General features: G+C 47.5%; 1 protein-coding gene across 3 annotated transcripts in view; it reads right to left on the reverse strand.

The window, feature by feature from the left end:
* Positions 1-14,525, reverse strand: part of ANXA11 (annexin A11) — a 107,553-nt gene that overhangs the window by 63,097 nt on the left and 29,931 nt on the right. Inside the window, exon 1 of one of the 3 annotated variants that reach the window (XM_066600351.1) lies at positions 6,705-6,939. The exons of 1 other annotated variant lie outside the window; for it this stretch is intronic. Coding sequence is in view for 1 of the 2 variants with exons in the window: in XM_066600349.1 (XP_066456446.1) it covers positions 3,534-3,541 (8 nt within the window). In the remaining variant the exon portion in view is untranslated. Of the gene's footprint in view, positions 1-3,533; positions 3,557-6,704; positions 6,940-14,525 lie in introns of those variants that run through there. One more of the 3 variants, XM_066600349.1, reaches the window with a different exon arrangement.

The following is a 14,525-nucleotide window of genomic DNA, read 5'->3' on the forward strand; positions in this document are numbered from 1 at the left end:
CTTGCATGGCACAGCGCACGGACACCCCGTCAGTGTGATGTGTGGGGACCGCACAGTAACAAGATCTACTGTTGTTAAAGACTCGCATGAAAATAGAACACGCTGCAAATTTTTCATCTCGTAACATTGCTACGAGACAAATCCCCCATGTGAACGCCCACATTGCAAATAACGGGTTTTATTTTCGTGCATCTTGTAACACAAAACTCGATAATCATTACGTGTAAAAGGGCCTTAAATTGTTGCTCATCAAGCTCTCCCCGTGGTGCAGTAATCCGGCAGAGCTTGCTACAGATTGCTCTGAGACTGGAGTAATAGCCAAAAGCACATGAAACATTTAATATACATGTATGTATAATCCAACACGTTAAACATTGTGATCTCGTTTACCCTCGTGACAAACGCCTTATACGTTATTTATGTTCGCCACTAGCATTTTTGTCCATCAGAGTCGCCTTAGTAAAAGCTGGTTTCAGGGTTATTCTTTTTGGTGCATTTGCTTCATAAGTGGGTCTAAAACATCATTTTGGACAAGCAAAACGAGAAAGGCCCATTATTTCTATAAGCTCTGAGGTGATGAAACATTAAGGGCTTCTAATTTTTGGTAACTGATTTTAAAGTTAAAGTTAGACAAGTGACTGTAATTATGAAGGTTCGCAAGGAAGTTGGGGACAAAAATACGAGGGTTGCATAGGCAGCTACTGTGCGCATGGACCCACTTACTGTTATTATGGCAGGGTTTTAACAAACCCGGCAAAGTAAGGGCTCCGAGTGGAGGACACAGATCCAGGGAGAGAGGGGCATCCGTCATGTGTACCACTGGAGATTGTAAACGGGTCAGAGAGATGACCGCGTGCCCTCGCTGACGCAGAAGGAGAGGGGTAGATTCATAGGTCAATACTACTGTTAAACACAAACTCTCAAGAATACTGACAGAATTCAGATGCCATATATTATACATACCAGTTTACCACATATTTCCATATAGGCAACAATTGTTAGTGTATACATGGCTGCGTAGAGTTAAGGCTCTAGCTCCCAAGAGAAGTAAAGGGGAAACAAACCCCAAGTACCAGTGATGGGTCTGAAGCACGTGCAGTATGTCCTAAAGCACTACAGCGCCACGCCGCGGTCTATAAAACAGATCCGAGTAACATTTACCATCTAGCCTCTGAGTGAATGGAGTGATAGTGCTGTAACATGGCCTACATATCACTGGATGAGTGGAGGTGGAACCACTTATGTAGTAATGTACGGCAATCTGCATGTATGGAGAGAACATACTGATCCGTTTGTCAGGAGACGGAGGCTCCTCTTACACGGAGCCATAAATCGTTCACATGAGTTCACTGGATCGCTCCATGCAGCCTGTTTATATAGGCAGATAAACGCTTTGCAATTTCATTCGCATATCATTCACATTCACTGTACTAGTGAATGTGAACGACTGAACAATCGCAGTCTATGCGCAACAACATGCAAGTGAGCCAACAAGGATACCTGCATAAAATAAAGGAGAAGTGAACAAATTTCCGTTCGTCGTTCAGTCGTCGCTATCTTTATACTAAAAAATAGTTGTTCAATTTTGCATGATCCAATGATTTTGGTGAACAATCGTTCTGTGTAACACGCGCCTGACTTCTCAAACTATCTGATATTTCCTGCTTTGTCACAACCCCTGACAAAAGTGGCCCTACCGACAGCACGCAGGTGAGGAAACTACAGTCTATAGTTGCGCACATCTTCCTTGAAATATTACACAGGACTGATAATAAAGCCTCATCTACAGCATTCTCCTTCCAGGCTAGGATACAACCTTTGTTCCAATTCCATCCTTAATCCTCTCCCAGAGCTTAAAGCCTTCCAGCAGAGAGATCACACAGTCAGAGATAAGGAGGTTATCTAGTGTCCCCTACTGACCTCCCTCTCCTGTTCCACCAAGACTGCACAAACGGAAAGCCACATACAGCAGTTTGAGAGGTTTGATGTACAGGAGCTCAAATGGTCTCCTTAGTGCTTCAACCTCAACCCCATCCAACACCTTCAGAATGAACTGGAACTGCCTGACACAAATCCCATCGACATGGAGAATGGTGGAGGCTGTTTTAGCCACAACATAGGGCCCAACAAGCGCATACAGATGTGATGGTCGGATGTCCATATGCTTTTGGTCTTAGTGGATCTCTTCAGTAACAAGTCCTTGTGAATCATGTTCTCTACCTTCTCAGTGTTGTGAAGAGACCCAAACTGTGTCCAATGTAAGATAGTAGTGGTCAGCGGTCTACAAGCACTGACTCTGCAGCCGCTATGAAGCCATATGTCCCAACATCAAAGACATAATATTATAGCATCTACTATAGGCAACTTTTTACTACTTTTAGCTGGTAGATACCCTTTCCCTCCCCAATTGGACAGCAGATTCAGTTAGCACTAGGGTCCTGGGGGTGAATCTGACCAGGACAGCACTTGCATGAATTTAGTATGTTCTCTCCGCATTAGTAAGGCTGGGTTCACACAGGGCGGATTCCCGTCGGAAATCTCGCGGTTTGCCGCAGCAAAAACCGCAAGATTTCCGCCGGGAGAACCACCGCGGTTTAAGCCGCGGCGGCTTTGAAGCAGCTCGGCTGCTTGCTTTTCAGTTGAGGCCGGCGCTCCATAGAGGAGAGCGCGGCCGCGACGTAAATAAACAAAAAAGGAAAGGTAAACAGACATGCTCAATCTTTTGAAACCGCGGCGGCCGCAGTTTCAACCGGATTTACCGCAGCAGATTAGCCGTCCCGTGTGGACGAGATTTCTGAGAAATCTCATCCACATGGCTGGCTAATCCCGAGATTAGCAGCCGCGGGCGGATCTGCTGCGGCAAAACCGCGGCAGATCCGCCCTGTGTGAACCCAGCCTAAGGGTTTCCTCAACAAGACAAATCTCTAGTCCAGTAGCCTAACTGGCGTGTGTGTCACTGAGAAAGGCAAATTAGATAGCAAGTCCCGTTAGGGACTGGGATCGATGTAAGGGACGACGGTCTCTATACAACACTGCCCAATATGTTGGCATTAGAGCAGCAACAGAAAGACTATAGCCTTTACATGAAACCCTTTTGGGTCTGCCCACTCCAGCCGGTATCTCTCTACACCCAGAACAGCAGGGCCATGAGGTGTGCTGGCAATCATTGGGTCGTGCATAGTGGGCAAACTGGAGCCTGCTTTATCTACTGCCAAACAGTAGCAGAGCTCCATGTGGCCATTTGTACCCAACCAACAGGCTTTCAAGAGTTGATAGAAATCATTTACAGCATCATCTAGTGCAATGTGGCATAAGACCTCACCTGCACTAATGTTTCTAATGTAGTGATACATTACTACCAAAATCAATTTGTAGCCAGTTTTCTGTATCGGTTTCAGTTTAGTTGTTTCCCACGGCTTGCAGGATCTGTTGTAGTAATGACAGTGGAAGAGGATTTGGTTGCAGATTGTACAGTAAATATATTCTGTAGTCAGAAGGCTACTTCCAACCAGCCATAACAGGAGCCCACCAACCTTTTCATACAGTCACCAGGTCATACTGAAGACAGACGTCATGTCCCAGCATAATGCCGATCTGTCAGCACACGGCTCGCCAGACCAGGTTTAAAAAAGGAACATCAAAAAGATTACATTTGGCTCAAGTAAGACTTTCCTCCCACGCAGGAAAATCCTTCTCTGATGTCACAATGCCACCCCTTCATGCTCCCAGCACTGGAAACACACTATTTGCATTAGCAATAAACAGACCTGCGGAGACATAGTGTATGTTTAACTCATGCACTGCTATAGCGCATGTTTAACCCATGCACTGCTGTGAGACTAGCAGAGAAGCTGCCTCTCTTGCTCTGGGACAAGTATGGGCAGTTCCTGGAATTCCTGCCTGGATCTCACAAACACAAAGTTGTGGCAGAATATAAAAAAAGAAAGTTGTTAAAGGCCCAATGCAGGAAAACAGAATCCCTGCGCCGCACAGATACATCTCAGGAATGGAACAGCGCCGGATGGACCCCAATGACTATAATGGGGTCCACCCACGTTCTACTCAGCTGTCTGACAAAGCACCACATACAGTTCTTTTTCTTCCGATATTTTGAGCCGGATCTGCAACAGAATCTCCGTCCGGCAGCTCCAACGTAGATGTGAGACCAGACTCTTATGAGAACTACTCCCCATTAAGAGCAGAAACAAGATGGTAACAGAGAAGCGGCACCTCCACGATCATCGGCTGGACATACTGACCCTTCAAGATGAAGGTCAGAGGTGAGATATTGTGGACAGTACACCGTTTATACACACTTATCACATGGACTGCCTAGGGTTGGCCTCATACAAGCGGGTAGGATTCCGGCAGTGAGCCCAGCCAGCAACCCTGCATACCTCCATTTACTGTACTGTGGATGACTGCTGAGGCTCGCAGGCGGTCATGCGCAGTACAGTTTATTTTGTTTGTTAATTGCGTACGGTCTGTGGGTCGGATGCCTCCATTGATATCAATGTAGCCCATGTGTGTGGATTCCGCAGCGAAACAGAGCATGCTTCGATTTTTCTTCCACACGCGAAATACGCAATTCGGATCCGCAAGTGTGAACGAAAAAGCGAAAAAATATGCCTTTCAATGCTGCATTTTACCACGGATTATCTGTGATCGCGGCATCTACAATACAAATCTCCCCGTGTGAGCCCGGCCTAACTGGAAATATATGTTCAATCCAGAGGAAATGGACGGAATAGAATATAAAGTTAAAGGGTTTCCGGTAAGTGAGCGCCTTATTACATACTATCAGTAATACTATTACTGGAATCAGTCCACATGTGAGCGGAGTGCATCAACAATGGCGCAAAGAAAATCCTGCACCACCGCCCTGCAACTTTATCTTTGGATCCTGCCCAGATCCTAGGACTCTTGTACACGCAGCACTCAGAGTGATACCGGTACGGGGCGTAAGCCGCCTTCACATCTGCGCTGGAACTTCTGCTTGGAGCTTCCATCGCAGATCCGGTACGTAATACTGGAAGAAAAAAAAGAGTTGCATGCCAGGCAGCTGAGCTGCAACCAAACAGACCGCATTATACACCATGGCGTCTGTTTGGTTCCGTCATAAGACAGATCCGTTCAACCAGCGGGTTCCCCTTTCCTGGTCCCCAGAGCAAAAAACAGAATCCCCGATGCAGATGTGAAAGCGGCACATACATGCTGAACATGTAATGCATAATAACACGTGCCAATCGGCTGGAGGTGCCAGAACACGGGACATGTAAAGAGCCGGTAGCCGCTGAACATGCAACACATGACAGTCGGCTGGAGGTGCCACAATAGGGACATGCAGAGAGCCGCTGAACACGTAACACATGATGACACGTAACAGTCGGCTGGAGGTGCCACAATAGGGGCATGTAGAGAGCCGAGAGCCGCTGAACACGTAACACATGATGACACGTAACAGTCGGCTGGAGGTGCCAGAACACGGTCCGTGTAGAGAGCCAGAAGCCACAGAACATGTAACACATGACAGTCGGCTGGAGATGCCAGAACACGGGACATGTAGAGAGGCAGTAGCTGCTGAACACGTAACACATGATAACACGTGACAGTCAGCTGGAGGTGCCACAAGAGGGACATGTAGAGAGCCGGTAGAGGCTGAACACGTAACACATGACAGTCGGCTGGAGGTGCCTGAACACGGGCCGTGTAGAGAGCCGGTAGCCGCTGAAATACCTCGCCAAGTAGCCATACTTTCATGAGGCCTCTTAGGCCACTCACACAAGAAAACGCTGCTTGAAATTGCGGCGTTTTACCACGATTTTGAGCGGCGTTTGACAGCGCTTTTTAACGCATCATTGGAATGGGTGATGAGGTATGTTAAAAAGCGCAAAAACGTGAGGAAATAGAACAGACAGCGCTCGAAAATTGGGGTGTTTCTAATCACAGGTCTGAGAACCCCCGACTCAGGACGCCGCACTAATGGCGGTAAAAAGGGGTGTGTGAGAGCGTGGACATATGTACAAACATGTCAACACACTAAACATCGCAGCCCGGTGACAGCGGCCTCAGGGAGTGTATCCAAGAGCGCCGACCGTGAACCGTACGCAAGACAGATCTAGAGGGGAGACTGGCCGCCGCCATGTTTATAGGACGAGTCGTCCCTGTATTCCTGTCCGTATCCTTGAGGTCACGAACGTAACAACTCTGCTACAACGTATAGCGTGCGTTATGGCAGCGTTGGGCGCAGTTACACGTAGCGAGAAGTTGTTCGCCTGAGCGAGGAGACGATGTCACGGGTCGCTCGGTGTAACATAAAGATACATTCCTCAAGAGAATCGTTCACTTGTCTGCAATCGCCCGCGATTATACCAAACCATCCGCCGGCACGTGGGAACAATCCGGAGATAAATGTGTAAAAACCACCCCTAATAATATAATAATGTGACATCCGAGCGGAAGGCGTCAGCCGGCGTGTTACAGGGCCAGTAGTCCGGCTGTGGTAATCCGGCTCACCGGTAGTCCGCTGCAACAGTCCGCCTGTGCGGCGGCTCCCGTCACCCGACTAGCCGTCGCTCTGCAGCCGCGGGCGGTCGGGGAGGCTCGGTCTGTCTCACCGCTCGGGACGAACGGGCTCCGGAGAGGAAGCGGTAGTAATGTCGGTGAGCCGCCGAGCGGGTAACAAGCCTGTGGTGGCCACTTACCTGCAGACGAGCGGCGGTGAGTGCGCTGTCCCAGAAGACTGAGGAGGAGATGTGTGAGGAGCCGCCCAGACAGCCCGTCTGTACACACCCCGAGAGGAGGCCGCCCGCCGCCAGTAGACTCGGCGGCCATGTCTAGTCCTACAGCCCCATAACGGTCTGTTCACACGGGGCGGCCATGTCTGGTCCACTTACAGCCGGCTATCCGCCGCTCGGACCCTCATACTGACCATATTACAGCCGGCAGCCCCTCGACGGTCTGTTGACACGGGGCGGATATGCTGCAGCTTTGGGCCGAAGCCCCAACAGCCTGAGCTTCCCCTGAATGGCGGTGGCGCACTGGAGGTCTCTTCTGGCCGTCGTTCACGGCAGCCGCCTGTTTACACCCGACGATCGTTTGCATTTTATGCCTCTAAGATGAACGATAAGCGAGCAAATCCAGGTTTGTTGTTCAGTCGCCGGCAGCGTTCACACTGATTATCCAGCGACAACCATTCCACGTAAACCGCTCCTATCGTCGACAGAATCCTCAGCATGTTTAACAGATCCACGTAAAAATAGGTGTGGAAAGTGGCGCGCGTCGTCGTCTCTACACCCGCAACAGGTGCAGTAATGTTGCCAATTATCACTGCGGACGTCAGGAGTGACATCCCCAGCAGAATCCACTTCTAGGCAAATTTCACACCGGCGAGCACCCTATTGGTGTGACACTTGGCCCGATATCGCGGTCAGGAACTTGCGATGTCCCCACAGATGTGAGGCGTTTCTGTGTTAAAACCACCCGGCATCACTTCAGGGAAGCCACAGTGGAGGATCAGCAAGTGTTTCCAATGGGAATCCTCACATTGCAGGCCCCTTCCACGCCATGCAAAGCTTTTCTGGGCCCCATTGCAAACAATGGACGAGGCATTCCAAGGCAACGCCCAAAGACAGGAAATGCCGCAATTTTTTTCCCATACCGTGATGCAGGAAAAAAATCACTCATGTATTTGACCTCATTCAAAAGAATAGGGTTCATATTCATACAAGATTTGTGCGCCTTGCATTGCACAAATCTGACACCATTTTCTCAGCCGTGTGAAAGCGCTACAATCCATCAGAAATTAGCTGAGAAACAACATTTTCGACGGCAAATCTATAGTGGATTTTTCTGCTGGAAACAACATTCTGTGCGGACGTACTCTACAGCGCCAATGGAAGACGAGTAGCACTGTCCTCTATTCCACCAATAGTGCTACCTAGAACGCTAGTAAGTGTGCTCACAACGCCACAGCAAATACTAGAAGAGTTTAACCACAGGTAATACCAACCAGTGTGCCAACACTGTTGCATAGCAGCCACAAGTAATGCCAACCTGTGTGCCAACAATGTCAAACAGCAAATACTAGAAGAGTGCAACAACAGGTAATGCAACCATTGTGCCAATAATGTCACTTATCAACACAGGTAATGACAAACATTGTGCCAACACTGTTACATGGCAACCACAGGTAATGCCAACCAATGTGCCAACAATGTCACACAGCAAATACTAGAAGAGTGCAACCACAGGTAATGCCAACCAGTGTGCCAACACTGTCACATAGCAACCACAAGAAATGCCAACCAGTGTGCCAACACTGTCACATAGCAACCACAGAAAATGCCAACCAATGTGCCAACAATGTCACACAGCAAGTACTAGAACAGTGCAACCACAGGTAATGCCAACAAGTGTGCCAACAATGTCACACAGTAAATACTAGAAGAGTGCAACCACAGGTAATGCCAACCAGTGTGCCAACAGATAATGCCAACCAGTGTGTCAACAATGTCACATAACCACAAGTACTGCCAACCAGTGTGCCAACACTGTCTCATAGCAACCACAGGTAATGCCAACCAGTGTGCCAACAATCACACAGCAAATACTAGAAGAGTGCAACCACGGGTAATGCCAACCAGTGTGCTAACATCAATGCCAGCCATGGTGACGCCACCAACAGTACCAGCCAAAGCATTGCAACCAATAATACCAACCAGAGAGCCTCCACCAATTATGCAAGCCAGATTCCTACAGTATCACATACAGTGCCAGGTGTCCCCACAAAAATGCCAACTGGAGTGCCTTCACAAATTAGTGTCAATTACATTGCTGGAGTACATAGCGGCCCTGTGTATAGTGACAGCCAGAGTGCCCACACTTGTGTACCGCAGTTTTTGGTACGAACCACTGATCCTTTGTAGATGATATTTCTAAAACCCCATTGTGCCGTAGTCAGTGTCGTCTTAACAGCATTATGGGACTCCGGGCAAAGCAGTGTACTGGGGCCCCTACGATAACTACTCACAGGAATAAAGCAGACAAGCGCGTTAGTAACCGTCGACCTAGACTGGAGAACTGGAAGTCTAAGTCTCTAGGTTCCCTTTTTCTCTTGTAGACGTCTCTTTGCTCATAGTGCCAGGCTACTTTACACAAGAAAGTAACGAGACAATGCACTACACTTCACAAGATGATCCACACATCCATTCGGCGGGAAATCTCTCTTTTTATTATAGAAATTATGGATAATTTACTATAGGAATTAGGGGTAGTTTGAAAGTGAAACAGAAAGTGACAAAATTAAAGTCTTCACACATGGCATAAACAGATTGGAGCCAAGTTTATATCTTGCCGCACATTTATCATATATAATACAAGGTGCATTGAAATGTTAACATACATAGATTAGTATGGGGCCTCTATGCTTGTGGGGCCCCCAGGCAAGTGTCCATCAGGCCCATGCGTTACACTGCGACTGGCCGTAGTTAGTACTTACCAGAAGTGGACCTTGGGAGGATAGGAGGTGAACAAGATAGTATTAATGTATCTTGACGCCACCGGAAGTAGTAGTGGAGCCTAGATACAGTGGGTTGACGCTCCCTGTTCGTGATTGGCTGTCCGCCTGTCTCCCTGTCCTCGGCCTCACAGGTCCTGGAGGCGGCGGCCTCCCAGCAGCGCTGAACATGATGGCCTCCACTCCCTTTTAGCGGCCCCGCGGTGACAGTCCCTGGAGCCTGCGTCAGGCCCTCTCCGTGGAGGAAGGTGAGTGCCGGTGGTTGGCACTTGTTATCGCTGCTGTGCCACATGTCAGCGCTAGCCGTGCAGGAGCAGTGAGCGGTGCAAAGCAGTGTGGGGATGCAGTGTAATCAGCGGAGCAGTTTGCCACATGTCAGCTCTGGCCATGCAGGAGGTGGGGGGGAGTGTGGAGCAGTTTGCCACATGTCAGCGCTGGCCGTGCAGGAGCAGTGTAATCAGCAGACCAGTTTGCCGGCAGTGGCACCAGGGTGTATGTTCCCTGGTAACAGTGTGCATACATTTTTGCCTGCCCTGGAGGGTTAGGGATTAGTTTTCCTGTTGGCCTTAGATTATTTGCTGTAAATGCTTCCATGTTACCACTGTAACATGGGAGCATTGACAGCTAATAACGTTAGCCTAACACGAGCTAGAATCCCTAAGCCTAACCCTCCAGGCCAGGCAAAAAGCAATCCACGCACTGCTGGTAGGACCTAAATGAAGGCAGCCAATCGGAAGCTAGGGGTGTGACAGGGTGTTCCTGCATCCGAGCCCTGTCAAACCCCTAGCTTTCGGTGGCGTCAAGATACAATAATACTGAACAAGACTATTTGATGTGAAAGAGGAGGGAAAGCTAGTCCATCTGGTCTGATCCCACAGAAGATCTACTGTACCGTGGATAGTTGAAAAAGCTGCACACTGGTTTGGTCATAGGCGCCCAAGGCTCAATGATATCTGTCAGAATTGAAGGCTAGTCCTTCTGACCTCTTAGAGAACTACTGTAGCGCAGATCGCTGGACATGGACATGATGATAAGGTAATAGAACGTACAGTACCTCACAGCTTGCTGCCCATTTGACCCCTGCCAGCCACCAAAGGCATCTAGAATGAGCATGTGAACAATGTTCTGCTGGGTCCTGGCATCCATGTGGATGTTTGACATGTACCACCTACCTAAACATTGTGGCAGATCAAATACCTTCCTTCACGTTAACAGTATTCCCTAATGGCAGTGGCCTCTTTCTGCAGGATGATGCGTACTAGCACACTGCAAAAATTGTCCAGGAATGGTTTGAAGAACATGAGAAAGAACTGAAGGAGTTGACCTGGCCTCCAAATTTCCCAGATCTCAATCTGATCGGGCATGTAAGGATTAGCTGCTACCATCTTGGTGACAGATACAACTGGACGCCTTCAGTGGTCTTGTGGAGTCCATGCCTCGAAAAGTTAGTGCTGTTTTGGTGGAGCATTAAAGACCTATATAAAATGTGTCAGGTAGTGTTGATGTTATGGCTGATCAATGTATATACTACATGAATGAAGGCATGTTGACACATGGGCACAACATTTCGATGTGCTGCTATCAAAAAATAAACTCAAAAAGGCTTTCAACCGGTAAGGATGCAGCTCCTTTTGGCCATAAGAACACATCAATATTTTTGCCTTTTCACTTCCGCATTCTAAGAGCCATAACTTTATTCTTTCATATGTAGCTGTACAAGTCAAAAGATGCAGTATGTCTATTGCCTACAAAATGCATGTAAACAGTTACAGTCAACAATATGGTATACATAAAGTATATCATGGTTATTATATATTCGGGACATCTCTGTTAAATTTGTAACTGTATGAGGGCTAGTTCTTTTAGATGCATTTTATTCTTAAATGGCACCATTTTGGCTTACATATAACTTATTAATCAACTTGGCAATTCTGCCACTGTATTTTCACATTTCTGCCATTCACTGTACGACAAATAAAATAATGCATAACCACAACGTGTAAATGAAATAATCCAAAGAACACTAGAGTGCCATCACATGTTTCGCAAGTAACGCTTTGGGGAGTGCTAGAAATCCCCTGTGAAACGTGTCGGATGCAGTGAGTCCCTGCAGTGGTGGACTATAACAGAGGAGGGTTCAGCTGAGGCTCCCAAAGGCCCACAGCTGCCCAAACTGCTTCACCATCTTAAAGGCTGCAGTGGTTACACTGTACCCACCACGTACGTTCACTGCACAACCTGTATTCCGCCCAGTGCTGCTGTCTGAGAGTGCGGTTCCAAAGCATAGCCTGACTCCTCCAGCGTTCATACTGTACAGACAGGACGCGTCATGCTGAAGGGGGCACTCCCAGAACAGGTACTGCAGGGTACCTCTATAGGATTCACAATGCCAACAACAGTCAGGAATTATAGGGGGAAATTTGTGTAGGAGGGAAGGGGTATGACACCAGCTCATGAGAATCTTATATTGGTTTTCTTTATAAAATGTACAAATTGAGTTCTTAGCCACTACAGACTCAATCCTAAACCAAAGGAACAAAGGCAGTTCCTTATTAAGCCACCTCTCCCATCTAAGCATATACAAGTGCTTGCGTGAGGAAGGGGATGCTCACCACCTTGAAGAGATGAGGCCCTTAAAGGAGGGTCCCTCCATATAAAGATTCTAAAATCTGGTTAGATGAGGGAGTGGTCTGATGCCATAAACAAAACAATAGCAATGTTGAATTTGATAACTAATTGAGGCTGTGGATAGAGTCTGATATTTTTGGCTGAAGTCAGTAAGTGTCGGGAAGGTCCTATGCCGAATGTCTGTGAAGTCATCAAATCTAAATAGCCCAACAGTGAATATAGGGCTGCTTGGGAGTAGCGGGGTATAAAGAAATAGTTAATGGGGAATGGGCTCTGCAGCAAAGCCACACTGTATGGTGAACCATATACGTCCCAGGAGAGTACCTAGCGGGACACTTGGCATTGGACCCCATATCAGAGAAGAGAATTGTATCTGAACCAGCCACAGCTTCTCTATTTCAGTCAATTTATTAAAGGATATTAAAGTAGTCCATGAGATAATGTGTTGGAGATTGGTGGCATAATAATAGTGTGAAATCAGGGAGAGCTAGGCTGCCTTGTGAAGAGTCGCATTCAGTAATGTTTTAAAGGGGTTGTCCCGCGGCAGCAAGTGGGTCTATACACTTCTGTATGGCCATAATAATGCACTTTGTAATGTACATTGTGCATTAATTATGAGCCATACAGAAGTTATAAAAAGTTTTATACTTACCTGCTCCGTTGCTGGCGTCCTCGTCTCCATGGTGCCGACTAATTTTCGCCCTCCGATGGCCAAATTAGCCGCGCTTGCGCAGTCCGGGTCTTCTCCTGTTCTCTATGGGGCTCCGTGTAGCTCCGCCCCGTCACGTGCCGATTCCAGCCAATCAGGAGGCTGGAATCGGCAATGGACCGCACAGAAGAGCTGCGGTCCACGGAGGAAGATGACCCCGGCGGCCATCTTCACCGGTAAGTATAGAAGTCACCGGAGCGCGGGGATTAAGGTAAGCGCTCCGGTAAGCTTTCTTTAGGTCCCTGCATCGGGGTTGTCTCGCGCCGAACGGGGGGGGGGTTGAAAAAAAAAAAAACCCGTTTCGGCGCGGGACAACCCCTTTAAGTATGGGATGTCTTTTGGACTGCCATACAAAGTTCAGAAAGAAGACTGCGCAGATTTGAGAGTTGCCTCAGGGATCTCTCCCGGCAAAGTCTCAAAAAAATAAAAATATTGTGATTGATGTCTTAAGCTTTGCAATTCGATCTAGCAATGAAAGGGGAAACGTTTTCATTTAGTTACAAATCCATTAGTTTTCCAGATCAAAGCAGGAAAGAGTGGAATAGATGGCAGCATACAATGTCGGGATGTGAATGCCCAGCTATTCCAAGAATACAGAAATGAAGCCTGATGAGTAGAGGATAGGTCCTGTGGAATAATAATGGGGAGTGCTTCAGATTTCGAGGTGTTCAGCTTGTACCAAGACATGTGCCCATACATAGGGTGCTGTGGAGATTTGAGAGGGAGATCAAGGTGTTTGTCAAAGTGAGCAAGACATGGTTCGTGTAGAGCTCAAATGATTTATCTTGAACCAAAATGTTGTGAATATTGGAGTGGGCTCTAAGCAGCACTGAGCACAAGGAGGGGTAAGAATATAAAGCTACTCCACACCTGAGGATTAGCACAGCAATTAGAGAAGCACACCTCCAACCATCTTCCAGGCATGACTAATCCAGCATGCATCATGCAGCAAAGAGAAACAGCACCCATCAGTCTCTGCACAGGGAACATTAACCCTTATCCTGCATAACAAGGCGACAGGTCTTGGCCTACGTCGAGGCCACCATGCCACGATGCTGTCGTAAGCAACAAGCCGCGACACCTCACTGTCAGAAAGTTTTTTCTAATATTTAATTTGTGTATCCTCCCTTTCAGTTTCATCCCATTGCTTCTAGTCTTTCCTTGTGCAAATGAGAATAGGGTTGATCACTTTGCACTGTGACAGCCTTCAGATATTTGAAGACAAGTGTTGTCTTCCCTCGGCCTTCTTTTTTGCAAGCTTAACATTCCCAGATCCTTTAACCGTTCCTCATAAGACATGATTTGCAGACCGCTCACCATCTTGGTAACTCTTCTCTGAACTTTCTCCAGATTGTATATGTCTTTTTTAAAGTGGGGTGCCAAGAACTGGACACAGTATTCCAGATTAGGTCTGACTAAGGAAGAGTAGAGGGGGATAATTACCTCACAAGATCTAGACTTTATGCTTCTCATAATACATCCCACAAGTGTTTTTGCCTTTTTGGCAGCTGCATCACATTGTTGACTTATGTTCAGTTTATGATCTATTAGTATACCCAAGTCTTTTTCACATGTGCTGCTTAGCCCAATTCCTCCCATTCTGTATGTGCTTTTTTCATTTTTCTTGCCCAGATGTAGGACTTTGCATTTCTCCTTGTTAAATACCATTCT

Source organism: Eleutherodactylus coqui, chromosome 4 (assembly GCF_035609145.1).
Source record: "Eleutherodactylus coqui strain aEleCoq1 chromosome 4, aEleCoq1.hap1, whole genome shotgun sequence".
Taxonomy (NCBI): Eukaryota; Metazoa; Chordata; class Amphibia; order Anura; family Eleutherodactylidae; genus Eleutherodactylus; species Eleutherodactylus coqui.